Consider the following 13,967-nt stretch of genomic DNA (forward strand, 5'->3'; position numbering starts at 1 on the left):
CAAAGAACAAGATGTTCAAAAAAAAAAAAAAAGAAAAAGAAATAAAAGGTTTTCAAGCTAATTATTCTCCGAATATTATTGCGCTTAATGCAAACTGAAGCTCATGCTTTTGCAAACGTTGTTGAATTTAGAAGAATTGCTTTTCGCCATACATTTTCTGCTTTTTAATAATGCCTTTAAAACATATTTTTTTATTTATCAGTGTGCATTGAAATAAATAGCAGATATTTTTTTGTTTCACTTAGCTAAGTGCAACGAAATGATTCGCTTAGTTACAGTTCATTAAATTTCCTTGGAAATATTAAGCAAATTTATTAATAATTATTCCAAGACTTTTTTTTTTTTGTTACTTATTTTTTTTTTATATTTTAATTTCTGTATTTCCTTATCACTTTGCTGAAAATTATCTAAGGCCTCCTACACACTATTTGGTTGGTGAAATCAACTTTTCGAAAAGGTTACCTGTCAGCTAGTTGACTGGCACTTTCGTTGTCTTCACACACGAGGCATTTTCTTCTAATACCATCTTCCAATAAGCCGAATTTATTCCAGCAGCTGCTCCCCAACGCAATTAAAATTGAACCGAGTTGACCCTCAACTAGTCTAATCATGTGTAGAGCAGACGCTTGGCTAAGTCCGTTTTATTTAACTAAAACGTTGATTAGGCTTATCAGGATGAGAAGTGTAGTGGAACATGTGCCTGGTGTGTCGGGTACACTAGGCCTCAGTCGTGTGAAGAACGACTGGAGATTCCTACACATTTCTACCTGGTTTCACTACCCAATAATCCCCCTATCGAAAGTAGATTCTTCTATCAAGTAACTCTACGTAAATGTGAATCACCGATTTTAATAAAACTTTGCACATCGATAGAACACTTAAAATATTAAACCAGCGGTTCTTTTTATTGGCAACAAACACTTTTAACGAGTTGAAATTTACCCTAAATATTGACTAATTGGGTATTACAGGGTACAATACCTTATTTTATTTTAAATTTAAAAAAAAATCAGTAATGATTGACAAAGTGAAAAAACTTCAACTAAAGCTGACGAACTTTTTGCAAAATACCAAGCTTTGCCTTCAATCTTAGAGTTGAACCGCACCAATAGCTTCGGTCACTCGTCTGGTGTTCTAATTCTACATTAGCTACCAGTTTGTTCGGCTCTCTTGGCTCCTTTAGTAGGTTTTCCGCTTCCAGCTTAGTTACTTCCTATACCGGGCTAATGAGTGCTAAAAGCACGAAACTGCAGTCTTCGGATGAAATAACTGAGCTGGCGGCGTATTTTATAAGTTGACGTGTTTCGGGATAATTCTGAAAATTCTTTTTATAGGAGTAAACTATCTCTGGCAAATCTTACCTCGTCGCGCGGCAAGTTGCCTTTGAGAAAAGCCTTTGATGTAAGAAAAATCACCTTCTTTCTCATTTCAGATTTCTATACAATTTGGCATGAAGGACACATATGACAAAACAAGTAGTCTTGCCAATTTTTAGATTTCTATTTTGAAAACTGTTTGAAATATAAGCCAGTAAAAAAAGCTCAAAATGTGCGAAAAAAATGAAAAGTGTGTTCTTACAAATGACTGTAACTTCTCTCTTAACTATAGTAGAATGAAAATTTAAAAATTGTAGTAAAGCTAAAAAAAAAATTTTTTTAAATCTATTCATACATGACATGACTTTCTTACCGTAGATTTAAGTTTTAAGGTTATTACCCGTGACAGGATAATATTACGAGGGACGTGTGTGCTTTATCTCCATAAACAGTATTTTCAGAAAAATCTTGAAACACATCAACTTTAGTTTTAGTTTTTTCAAATTATCATTTTTTTTTTTTTTTTTTGAATTTTTGGAATTCAATATTTAAAATAAAAGAATATATTGTACCCTCTAATGTCCAAATTATCCAATATTTTGTGGTAAATTCTACCCCGTTAAAGGTGTATCTTGCCGATAAAAGAAAATGCTTGTTCAGTACTTTTCAGCGTTCTATCGTTGTGCAAAGTTTAATTCCAATCGGAGATTCACACTTGGGTAGGGTTACTTGTAAGATACCTCGTTTGAAGGAGACCTGAGGTGTTGGCATTTTCATCGTTTTTGATCTCTGATATTTTGTTCTGTTGAAATGTAAGGTATATTTGTGTAAAAAGCATGATCAGTTACTACCTTACTTTTTAACTGGCACTTGTTTAGATGTAGAGAAAATAAATCAATGATTTGAAAAATAACATTTAAACAAACTTTAAACCTTTAACGTTTCTGTTATGTAATGCAGCTGAGAAGTAAGGGGTCATTCATTAATTACGTGAGTATGATTTTGTCAATTTTTGACCCCTCCCCCATGTAAGGGTACGTAAGATTTTCAACCCTCACTCCCTATTCTTACGTAAGATTCCATTTCGTTTTTTAAAATAATAAATAACGAATGTTACATCACTGGAATCGTTGTTAAATTCACTATTATTGAATTAAACCTTTTTGTGTAAGGGAATGTTTCCTGGAATCTAGACAATGTTTTTTTGACATTTTTTTTGTACATGACATGTAACATATCTTTGTACATGATGCGATACTGGTTAAAAGTAAAACATGCCAAACGTAGTGCGATTCTTTTATTATATTTTACATTAATTCATTTTTTGAAAAAGAAATAAAAAACAACTCAACCTAATATATATATATTTTTTACCTTTCAGACGCAAATGAAGTAAAATCACTGCCAAACCACTTGACCGCGTGATTTCTGATATAAAGCATCGACTTGGAAAATATTATTTAAGAATAAGTGTGACCCCCCCCCCCAAGCAAGGCTATGTAGACATTTTTCCAGCCCCCTCCCCGTCGGAACCCTTACGTAATTAATGAATGGTCCCTAATTCATGCTCCCAAAATAATCATAAGAATCTACCAAGAAATTACACGGCTAATAAAATCACAGCAGAAAAACACGGAACGGTTAAATTTAGAATTATCTTTACACACTAATACCCCGTAATATTAATTTAGCTTGCATTTAAATCAAACGAATTGTCAAGCACATCTTTATTACAATCCGAAAGAAAAAAGAATAAAAACTTAATTCAACAATGTCTGAGGCATGTCCCTGATTCAAAGATAGTGAACTATCGAAAAAAATAGCCTAATTAAGACAGCAACGGCTAATTAAAATGAAGAAATCGATATTTCTACTTCTTGGTTTAATGAACTTAGTTCTTAAGTTTTATTTAAGACCTTCAGGGGCATGAAACGAAATATGTATCGCTAATAAATTTATGAGAACGAATATGCATACATCAGTTATTACTAATTCATTCAGAAAACCCCTCTGTAAAACATTTTCACTAATTTAAGATTTTTATTTTGTTTATCAGATTTGCTTATGCTAGGAGAAAAAAACTAATAAGGATAAATATTGATTCATGAATGTATAACGCAATTAAGATTTTCCTTGAACTAGAAAAATGAAAGCAAATTATGAATTTCTAAATGACGACAAAGGGGCAAAAAAAAACGAAATAATACTTGAATAACTTCGAGCACAATTGAAATACCAAAATTGTTCATTCAGTAAATATTTGATTAGCCAAAACGAAATTTTCGTATAAAAATTTGACAGAAGTACCGTTACTTATACTTTAGTTTGTAAAAATTAAAATTTAAATATTAATTAAACATGCATTACTTATTTCCGTTAATGCATAAATTGACATTAACAGAAAATTTTATTTTCTCTTATGAAACGGAAGAAGAGAACTCTTAAAATCAAGGGGTTCACATTGAAAAGAATACATTTGCTTGCTTCATTATGTAATTTAGTTTTAAATACATAAAAATTTAGTTTGGCAAACGGCGCGGACTTGTATTTTCGATCTTTTCATATGTAACGATGAAAAGGTTACTGCCTTGGGCAAGTAAATGGTAGCATCAGATTTTGAAAGTGTCTAGTATTATCTTGTACCTTTAAGTCCTGAGGTAAGTTGTGTTTTTACTAGAATCAACAATAGCTTGAATAGCATGCCTAAAATATGTCTAGATAGGGGACAAAGAAACAGTATGAAATATTCTTTCATTGCACTTTCACTGAGAAAAATGAAGTTTTCAAAAATGAGTACATTCATGCTTTTAAATTTTATTGGAACATTTTGTTTCAAATATGAGTACCCATGTTTTCAAATAGTGTGCTGAATTATTTTATACTCAAAAATGACTACATAATTTGGTTAATACACAATTTAAAAATTATTACATATTCAAATATAAGCACAATAGCCTCAAAAATGAGCACTTGTTGATTTGAGTATTTGATTAGTGTTTGAATGTTTTAAATTTTAATACCACACAGTCGGAGCCATTTTGACTCAGCGATTGGTTCAAACATGAGTACTTTTCGTCATTTTTGAAATTGTTGTTTTTTGAGTGTTGCCTCACTATTTTACTTTACTGCATATTCTTCTACCAAACCGTAATAAAGCAAACCAAATAAAGTTACTCCTACCTATTCGCGAACCTCAGTTTCATATTGCAAGGTTTCTTTATGCAAAATTGTAAAGAAAAAAAGAAAGAGGATTTTTACTACAAACAAAGATTTTTACAATTACCTTCTCCCCATATACCCTACAACACTATTTTTAGCAGAAATCAACGTTGTTTACTGTTCAAAGTGTTTTTTTTTTAATTTTCCGCAAAATCACGTTGTTCTTGCTCTTTGTTTCAGTTTAAGGTTTCTCTTTAGAATTTCACAAAATATTTACTATTTTTCATTTTGAGTTTCCTCTAAATTCCCTCAAAGACACGCTGCCCTATTTTTTGATTAAGTTTCTCTTTTCGGAAAGCCTAAAAATTCATGCTGTTTACTGCAATGGGTTTTTATTTTATTTTGTTTATATTTTTTATAGAGAGTCTCTTCTAGGAGTTTCAACAGAATTGCGTTGTTTACGGCTCCTTCTTTACGTTGTCAGCTTTCTTTAGAAATTCCCGCAGATTTACGTAGCTTAGTGTCCTTACTTTTGATTATTTTCATAATTCCGATTTAAAGAAATACGTTTTCAATATTCCTTTGAAAACAAAAAAATAACTAGTGATAAGTGAGGTTAAAATACATTTGAGTGTTAATAAAGAATTGAGGCACGGAGGAACAAAGGGATGTATGTAGACCTTTTAAAGGTTTGAGTAAAATGCTAAGTAGGCTTTTATTAGAACTTTTTTCTGAATAATACTGAATTTCATAACCTACCAGTACAATTAGTGCTATCACTTTTTCCAAAACAGGGGATTTTCCCCCATTATTTGTACTGATCAACAAATAATGGTCCAAAATTTTAATTTTGGTACTTACATCTCTCTGATTCTCACTGCCTCAATTGAATCAGCTTCCCTCTCATCCAGCTAATGGCATGCCATTTCATAATCAAAACCGTCTTTTAGACTTTTACAATTTACGAATCATCACCTCATTGCGAATGTTCCAGTGCAATTAATGTACTTACTACATAAACCAGTATAGGCTACAGCAATTTCAGACTTCTGTTCGCAAGCTTCTCTTCTTAGTTTACAATTGTTAGTGTAGGATATGCCATCGGTTCCACAAACAGGTTCGAATTCTTCGGTACACGTCGGACATTCGCAATTGGGGAATATTCCTTTAACCGTGCATATTGCACCATAGGAACAATGGTACTGGTGACATAGTCCACTTTCTCCTATTAAAAAAAAATCATTCTCACAATTTTCAAACGGAAAAGATTGCTATATTCAAATGTAAAAAATAAATATGCAAAAAAAGGGGGGGGAGAGATGAGCGTATTATCAAAAGCTGAGATACTTGGCAGTAAAAAATTGAAGGAACAATGGCGTACTCCACTTTTTCTTAGAAAAAAAATCATTGGCGCAATTTTCAAACAGAGTAAAAAAAAACCTATGTAAGAAAAAAAAGACATGGGGGGGGGGAGGAAAACATTTAGCACATTAGCAGAAATTGAGATACTTGGAAGCAAAATTAAAAAAAAAAAATAAATATACAAAACAGTGACACAATCCACTTTTTCGGATAAATAATTATTTTTTCGATTTTCTTGTAGGAAAGTTTGCTTTGTTCAAACATTGAAAATAAATTGGCAAGATAAAAAAATAACGAATGAGCAGAAACTCAGATGTTTGGACATACAATTGAAGAAATATTTAGTGGATGGATTCAAAGAAAAACAATAAGTAAAACTCTGCACATATGTTTCTACCTGAAATGAACTATTATTCATATACAACTACTAGTCATTACATTAAACCAGTGTTTCTCAACCTTTTAATACTTGCGGGTTAGTTTTGAATCGTAATTTTCTCCACGCTACCTCATTATCTTCTTAATCATGTAACAACATAAATAATATTGTATTTGGCGTATTTAAGCCTGCACTGCGTCTTTAACTAAAAATATGCATTTAAACTACGCATTTTTAAATATATTTCTAAAATAATAGATAACTCACTGCATTTATAGTAGGATATTTAATTTCATTGTGCTTTCATTCAAGTCTTTAGCTAAATAACTGAACATTCATTGATTCAAAAAACCACAATTTTTACAAATGTCTGTAGTAAAAAATAGTTATAATCTTATAACTTTATAAAACTAAAAAATGAGTATAAAAAATGCCCACCGTGATACCACCCACCTTTTGGTTTCTCCTCTTTTTCGAAAAAAGAGGAATTCGAAAAAAGAAAATACAAAACCTTATAAAGAAAGAAATCTCGTGCAGAAATCTAATGCGCAAGAAAAACGAAGTTTGCTTTCAAACCATGTTTCTTTAAAATTTTCTGCCATTTTAGTTTACAAATTCTTGTTTGTAATGCGCACTGGCAGTATGGATATGGAACATAATTAAATATATCGTATGCAGCTCGGCGTTTCCCTTTCGTAGCGTCTGTTGAGCTTCAGCGAAGTTATTTAAAATATTTTTTCTTTGTTAGGAAATATAGTTGTAGTTTTGCATGGGCTGTGCTGCATGTTTTATCTTACATGTCCTTCAGGAAAGGATGAATTATTTGTGTGCAGGGCGCTAATTCATGCATATACGTTTGCATTTATTTATTTAGGATTACTGAGTTTTAAAAGTTTATATCTAATTAAAAATTTTCAAGGTAATATTTGTTAAAAACCAGTATTTAATACACATTTAGTATCTTTTCTGGGAAATAGAGGCTCAATAACGTATAACTAAAACAAATAGTAAAAATAAACCGATAAGAAATAAATAAATTTATTAATGAAGTAACTTCAACTAAAAATATTAAAGTGAAACCTGTTTTAGGTTGTGTAGTCAATGTTATTTGTATGATTGTAATTCAAAAAAGCAGTTAAAACACTAAATTGTGCTTGTAATAAAATTATAAACACATCAATACTAAAAAAATAGTTTCCCCCATATAATTAAAAGTTCGACTTGTTTTCATTAATGATAAATTGCAGTTAAGCTAACTAATAGTTCATATGAGGCAGTGACAAGCAAAGGAATGTAAGTGGGCATTTTCAAGTTTTGAGTAAAACGCGTATAAAGGTTAGGTTCTAGGTAGGCTTTCATTGTATTTTTTTTCTAAATCATGCTATACAGCAGCACCTACTAGGGCTTCTAGTACTATTTCTTACTCTAAGACAGTGAAGAGGTTCACCTACCATTTGTACTGGTTACCTCTAAATTTTTAATTTTGCCACTTGCATCCCTTTGCTTCTTACTACCTCATATGATCAGAGTAAAATATCCATGCTACTTAATACAGTTTCAGAGATTTTTGTCAAGCTTAAATTACAAAACTTTCATGCAGTTGTGATTAAATATTTATATAAGTTAAAATATTTAGGTTAATCTGTTAAAATATATTTATTTGGCGCGAAAAGATCAGAACTCAACAGAAAATAGTGTTTACCTTTTTAAAGTTTACATCATTCTTTTTTTGCTTGTTTTCCTTTGAAAAAATATTCTTAAAGGTAGAACACACCGATACATTGCCTTTATTTCTTTTGTCCGTAAAGCAACTTAATTATAATATTGCCCTTCTATAATTTGAGAAAATCATATGAATTTATTTTAGTCTTATAAGTACAATACGCTCATTCAATATGTTTTGTAAAACATTTTGAAAACAAAATGCAACCGGATTTTGACGGTTACGACCGTGATCATCAAAAATCATTGCGTTTTCCAACGAAGTGTGATAAATTTAAAACGTTTGGTATTTTCCAATTTCTTCACAAAATGTGTGCAATTTTAATTCAAAGTATTTAATTTTTTTAGACTTCTATAACTAAAACTATTGTGTCATCCAAGAAAATATTGCTATTTTTCATCAAAATTCATCACTTATGTGCCTTAGCCATTTAAATTGATCCGACTTTTCGATAAAAAAATATTCATTTATTTTAATACGGAAACTCAACCGAAATAACTTAAAGGCAGTATTATTGATTGCTTATAATTTGTTCTGCATGGTACAAAAGTCCTAAAATTATAAGACCTTTTTTTTATCTATTTTCGAATCAGTTGATTAAAACCGCCAGACTTAATACTCAGTATATCATGAGGGATGTATTTTGATTTTCGCACGCCATTGAAAATTGACGTAGTCATGAATAATTTTAACGCAGTTAACAAAAAATCCGTGTAAAAATACTAACCAGGAAACATCACGATCAAGAAAATTCAAAAAAATTCCAAATTGGTGGCATTCGAAAGAGCATTGGAAAACATGTTTATGGCACTGAAACTACGTGCCCTCGTGACCACGTTATCGAAATATGATGTCTTAAAAATTGCCGAAATTTTTAGTAAAATCGCCAAATTTAGCGAGTTTTGTTCCGAAATGGAAGGTACGGCGCGAATTCAACATCTGCATCTGACAAGACATTTCACTTCCATATTTGGTCACTGTTCCGGGATATTAACGTGCAACTGTATAGGGGAAAACGCCACAGCCCGAAATATTTGTTTTATTTTATTGTAAAAACAATGGAATTTTTTGTTATTCTTAAGACTGTCTGTTAAAAAACTGATGTTTAAAACTTTTATGCTTCTGCGGGTGAAATATTTCCACTGAAAGAGTTTATTCGATGATGAAACTGTTTAAAAAAAAAAAAAATATGATAACCGTAGAGAAACGGTAAACACACTTTAAAGTCTTTTTTTTTTTTTTTTTTTTTTTTTGAAAAGTCGTAAATCTGAAATCTTCAACAGTATCTAAATACGAAGAAAACAACATTTTTAAAGATTTCAAACCATGTTCTCAAATTAAAAAAAAAACGATTTTTGTCAGTTATTTCCAGTGTGTTTTTCGTTATGTGTATCGTTTTCAAGTTATGTGTAAACCCTCTAACAAGTCAAAAAAAAGAAAACAAAAAAACTGTATTGATTTTTATTTTGCTCGTATTTGAATTCCCTTTTAACGTGAAACATAGTTGGTAAAAGTGACTTCAGTATTTTTAAAAATGACTAAATAACATGCAATATGATGTGCAGTTACGTTATAGCGACTTTCAGTTGCAGTAACAGACTTTTTCGAACTACAGGGGTTGTTGTAATGAACGTCGACTATAAAATTTTTGATAAGAATCTGTTATGAAGTAATTTCCGACATCGTTAGTTTTTCTGTGCAAATTTTTGACATTTACTATCCGTTGTTTTCTTTTTTTTTAATTATTATTTTTTTCGATTTTAAATTAAACATTTTCGCTAGCAGTGGTCAGACAATAAAACTTCATGAATGATAATAACTTTTGAAAAAATAAATAAGAGCTGGGATACTACAATCCATGATCATGTTCTTTCAACATCAAAAACTCTCCATTTTATTTTCAACATATAAGCTTTAATAAGCATGTTTTTTTTTTACTTATTCATATTAATTCTCGTACATAATTATTAATTACTTACAGCACATTTCATTACAAGAGTACAAACTTAAATTAGTTAAGTAAAACACACTTGAAATGCACTTAAATTCTGAAATGCATTATTATCACGATTACAAAGTTAAATCCTACGTTCAATTTCGTTATAAAGTAGTAGCTCCTCTGGATAAAGCTCACTAGTTTCCATTTCACAGGCTTCATAGTTACTTTTTAATTTTACCCACACAAGTAAAGGGTTAATTCGAAACATCGTTTACGCGCTTTGCAGATGACCAGAAATGGAAATGAGAGTCCTGCTAGACGCAGGCGATGAAATCACGTGGTATTTTCCATTTCTTGCCAAGTCTTTAAATTTGGCGAACTTTCGTAAGATTTCGACAGACTTTGACCCCCCATATCTCAAAAACAAAAGGACGAGGGCACCCAATATTTGGGTCAAATTTTTTTCTAAAGATACTCTTTCGAATGCGACCATTTTTAACTTTTTTCATGATTACTGAACTCGTGATGTTTCCTGGTAAGAAGTAAAATTGTTGTAATACAATCGAGTTTATTTGAAACTATGAGTGAAATTCTTCTTCTTCATCAGCACAACAGCCTGGTGCAAGCCAAGGCTTTCTCCGTCTGCTTCCTCCAGGCGGTACGACACGTTGCCAGGTTTCTCCACCTGTTCACTCCCAAAATTTTAAGGTCCTTCTCAACACTATCCAGCCACCTTGTTGCTGGTCTTCCCCTTCTCCTTGTACCCTCAATCTTCGAAAAAGTTAGCTTTTTAATCGATCCAGATCTGCACGCCTAAATACGTGCCCCAGCCATCTGATTCTATTGGCTTTAATTACTCTTAAGATGTTCTTTGTCTGTATTTACGGTATACTTCAAAGTTATATAAACTTCTCCAAATGTCATTTTCTTTTACTGCTCCAAAAATTGCTTGAAGGATCTTTCTTTCAAAAATGAGAAGTCTGTTTTCCTGTTTTATTAATTGCCTATGTCTCACTACCGTATAAAATGATTGGTCTTATGAAGGTTTTGTATAGGTTTATTTTTGTATTAATGGAAAGGGACTTAGATTTTAATTGGCTCTTTAAGCCAAAGTAGCATCTATTTGCCATCAAAATTCGATTTCCAATTTCAACTTTAAACTCATTCTTATTGGTAATAAGTGCACCCAAGTAATTTAAACTGGGTGACTCCTTCAAAAGTATAGTTTCCAATATTAAGCGACTGCACATCATGAATTCTAGTGCTCGCAACCAAAAACTTAGTTTTTTCCTCGCTTACAGCCAAGCCCAACTCCTTGGCAGCGCTCTCAAGGGCAACAAATGCCCCGATCACATCCTGTTTTCTTCGCCCAACGATGTCGATATCGTCCGCGTATGCCGATATCTGTATAGTTCTCTGCAGGATTGTGCCTCTAGTGTTGATACCTGAGTCTCGTATAACCTTTTCAAGGGCTAAATTGAACAAAATGCAAGACAGAGAGTCTCCTTGTCTGAGTATAGAAGACCTCCGATACTTCGGACATCGTCTTAATTCTGCATTTTACGCTTCGCAAAGTCATTTTGACAAGATTGATAAGCTTAGGAGGGATTCCGAATTCATGAGTGAAATTAATGCAAGTTTTATTTGGTTATTATGCATTTTGACTTAGGGTTGGTTGGGGTAAGTGGGACCCCTTTCGTTTTCGAAACCTTCTACAAAAGTTTTGAAGCCAAAAAAATTTAAACTTATGGTTTTATTTTATCTTGGACATTATTAATAAACATAAGTTCATCATTATTTTCGAAAATAATGCAAATATTCTCAACGATTATATTTTTTTAAAAGTTAGATGGGTTCTCACTTACCCCATAATAATGGGTAAGTGTGTCAAACCCCTTTTATTTAAATTTAAATCAATCATATCTACAAAAGGGGTAAGGGGATTTTACTTGATAAAGCATGTAAATTTTTTGTGTGAATTATTTTCTTATAAACGCATCTATTTACGAGATATTTACTGTCTTTTAAATCTATATGACGGAAACTTTTGAAACGAAAAACACAACAATTACATCTGAAGAATTCATTGAAAGCCTATAGATACATGTATTGTTTTTACACATAGAAGTGTATTTAATAAATGTACTACAGTTGATTAAAGTCAATTTAGGTAAATTTGCCGAAACTATAAGCTGAAAATTAAATTGGAAACACTAAAAGGGTGTCCGTCTTACGTTAGCTAAGGAAGAACCATCGTCACACCGAACTTCACCCTCAGTAATAATTCCAGCAACTGCACAAGGAGAGTAAAAAGCCAGTATTTCTATTCGTTTTTGCAAATTCATCAGTATTTTTTTTAATGTATATCATCAACTTCCAACATTGGACCTACATAATGCTTTATAGTTTACTTTGATGTATGTTTCACCATTACATAATCACCAACCTTAGCAGTTTTGTAGCTGAACTATCAATTCCTGCTATGCATCGAAATTGTCTTGTATTTCACTTATACAAATCTTTCGTCAGAGTTGCCTTTGATTTTTAAATCCTCACCCTATAAAAACTTACCTGGAAGCACTTCTTTGAAAAACGTTGCTTGAACTCACAAAGAAAAAAGTATTTTTCAGATTTTTTTTTTTTTTTTGACTAATTGCTATGACCTAGAAAAAAAATCCACAAAGCCCAAATATACGCAAAATCCATGACTGTGATGAAATATGACATGATTAGTGTGAAAACGTTTAAAAACGTTATCCCTATCTCAGTTTTAGGGGGGTGACCCACTTACCCCAGTGACTCATTTCCCCCAACCAACTCCAATTTATTTTGAATGACGCTTAGTTGATTTGAACTTATAGTAGAACCTTCTTTACCCATCCCCCGTTTATCTGGATCGCCGGTTTATCCGGAACAAATTTGCAAAATTGAAAAATTTTATTTGCTTCAATAAAAATTTTAAATTATGTTCATAAGAAGTGAACCATAAATGCACAAAATATTACGTTTTTGTTTTAATTAAACAAAAAACCACTGCATGGAACGTAGACTGAAGTATAGTACAAATTTAACAACCAATATGACGTAGTTTTTGGAGTGTCAGTCGAACACTACTGCAGGCGAACTATAAATGACAAAATTTGCTAGAAACGGCACTTTGTAGTTTGGTTGCAAACCATTTTGGTCTCAATTATTCCGGATAATCGAGGCTGTACTGCAATCACTATGTTATCAAGGGTGTAAGTTAGAGACCACGTTCTGTATAAATATTGTACATTCGTGTGAGTATAAAGATCAATAAATATATTTATCATTCAACATTTTGCTTATAAACTAGCACTATTATTTTATGAATTAGAGAATCGCCCTTTAAGGCTATGGCGGGAGAAAATTGCTTCTACATTTGAACGAAGCAATTGGAGGTTTGGGAATATTTCAATAGTTGAAATTTTAACCCTTACTCTAGTGGATTAACCCTAAACCCCAGTAGATAGCGTTAGTTGTTGACCACTTTTTCGTTTCTTTATTTTCCTTAAATGACAGTGTTAATATTAAGATAGTTAAGTTACCGGATCCAGTTCAGCCTTGCGTTAAAATAAAGCATTTCCCTGCATGTCAATCATTTTCAAATAATATTATCAAATTTAAATAACTTAACTGAAATTTTGATGCTTCAACAATGAAATAATGCCGTCACGCATGCTCTGGCGCAAGTTTCATTGTTGATGATGACAGCGTTACTCGATCAATGAATTGGCTATTATATAAATAAGTATGTTCCCTAATAAATAAGTTAGGTTACAAATGCATAAAAGTAATTGGCATTACATTGTATTGTTATTTTTGCAATAAAATTGAATTATGTTTGGTGGTACTTCCTTCTGGAGCCAGAAAGTATTTTGCCTACAAAAGGATATTAATTTTGCGTCTTTTGCAAGACATATTTTCCCGAAAGTCAATTTTCTAAAATTCAATTGACAATGTCACCGATTTGTATAATAAATTTTCAAAACTCATCTGTTTTGACGTTGCTTTTTTTTCCTATCTTAAAGTAATAATTCAATCTGTTCCTATTTCAATTTATAACCA

At 31.7% G+C, this 13,967-nt stretch overlaps 1 protein-coding gene across 1 annotated transcript in view; it reads right to left on the minus strand.

The window, feature by feature from the left end:
• The window catches only part of LOC129225014 (agrin-like), a 79,057-nt gene that overhangs the window by 48,684 nt on the left and 16,406 nt on the right, over positions 1-13,967 (minus strand). The window contains exon 5 of the mRNA XM_054859561.1: positions 5,488-5,700. Within this exon, the coding sequence (XP_054715536.1) occupies positions 5,488-5,700 (213 nt within the window). The remainder of the gene's footprint in view (positions 1-5,487; positions 5,701-13,967) is intronic.

The sequence above is a fragment of the Uloborus diversus genome, chromosome 6 (assembly GCF_026930045.1).
Source record: "Uloborus diversus isolate 005 chromosome 6, Udiv.v.3.1, whole genome shotgun sequence".
Taxonomy (NCBI): Eukaryota; Metazoa; Arthropoda; class Arachnida; order Araneae; family Uloboridae; genus Uloborus; species Uloborus diversus.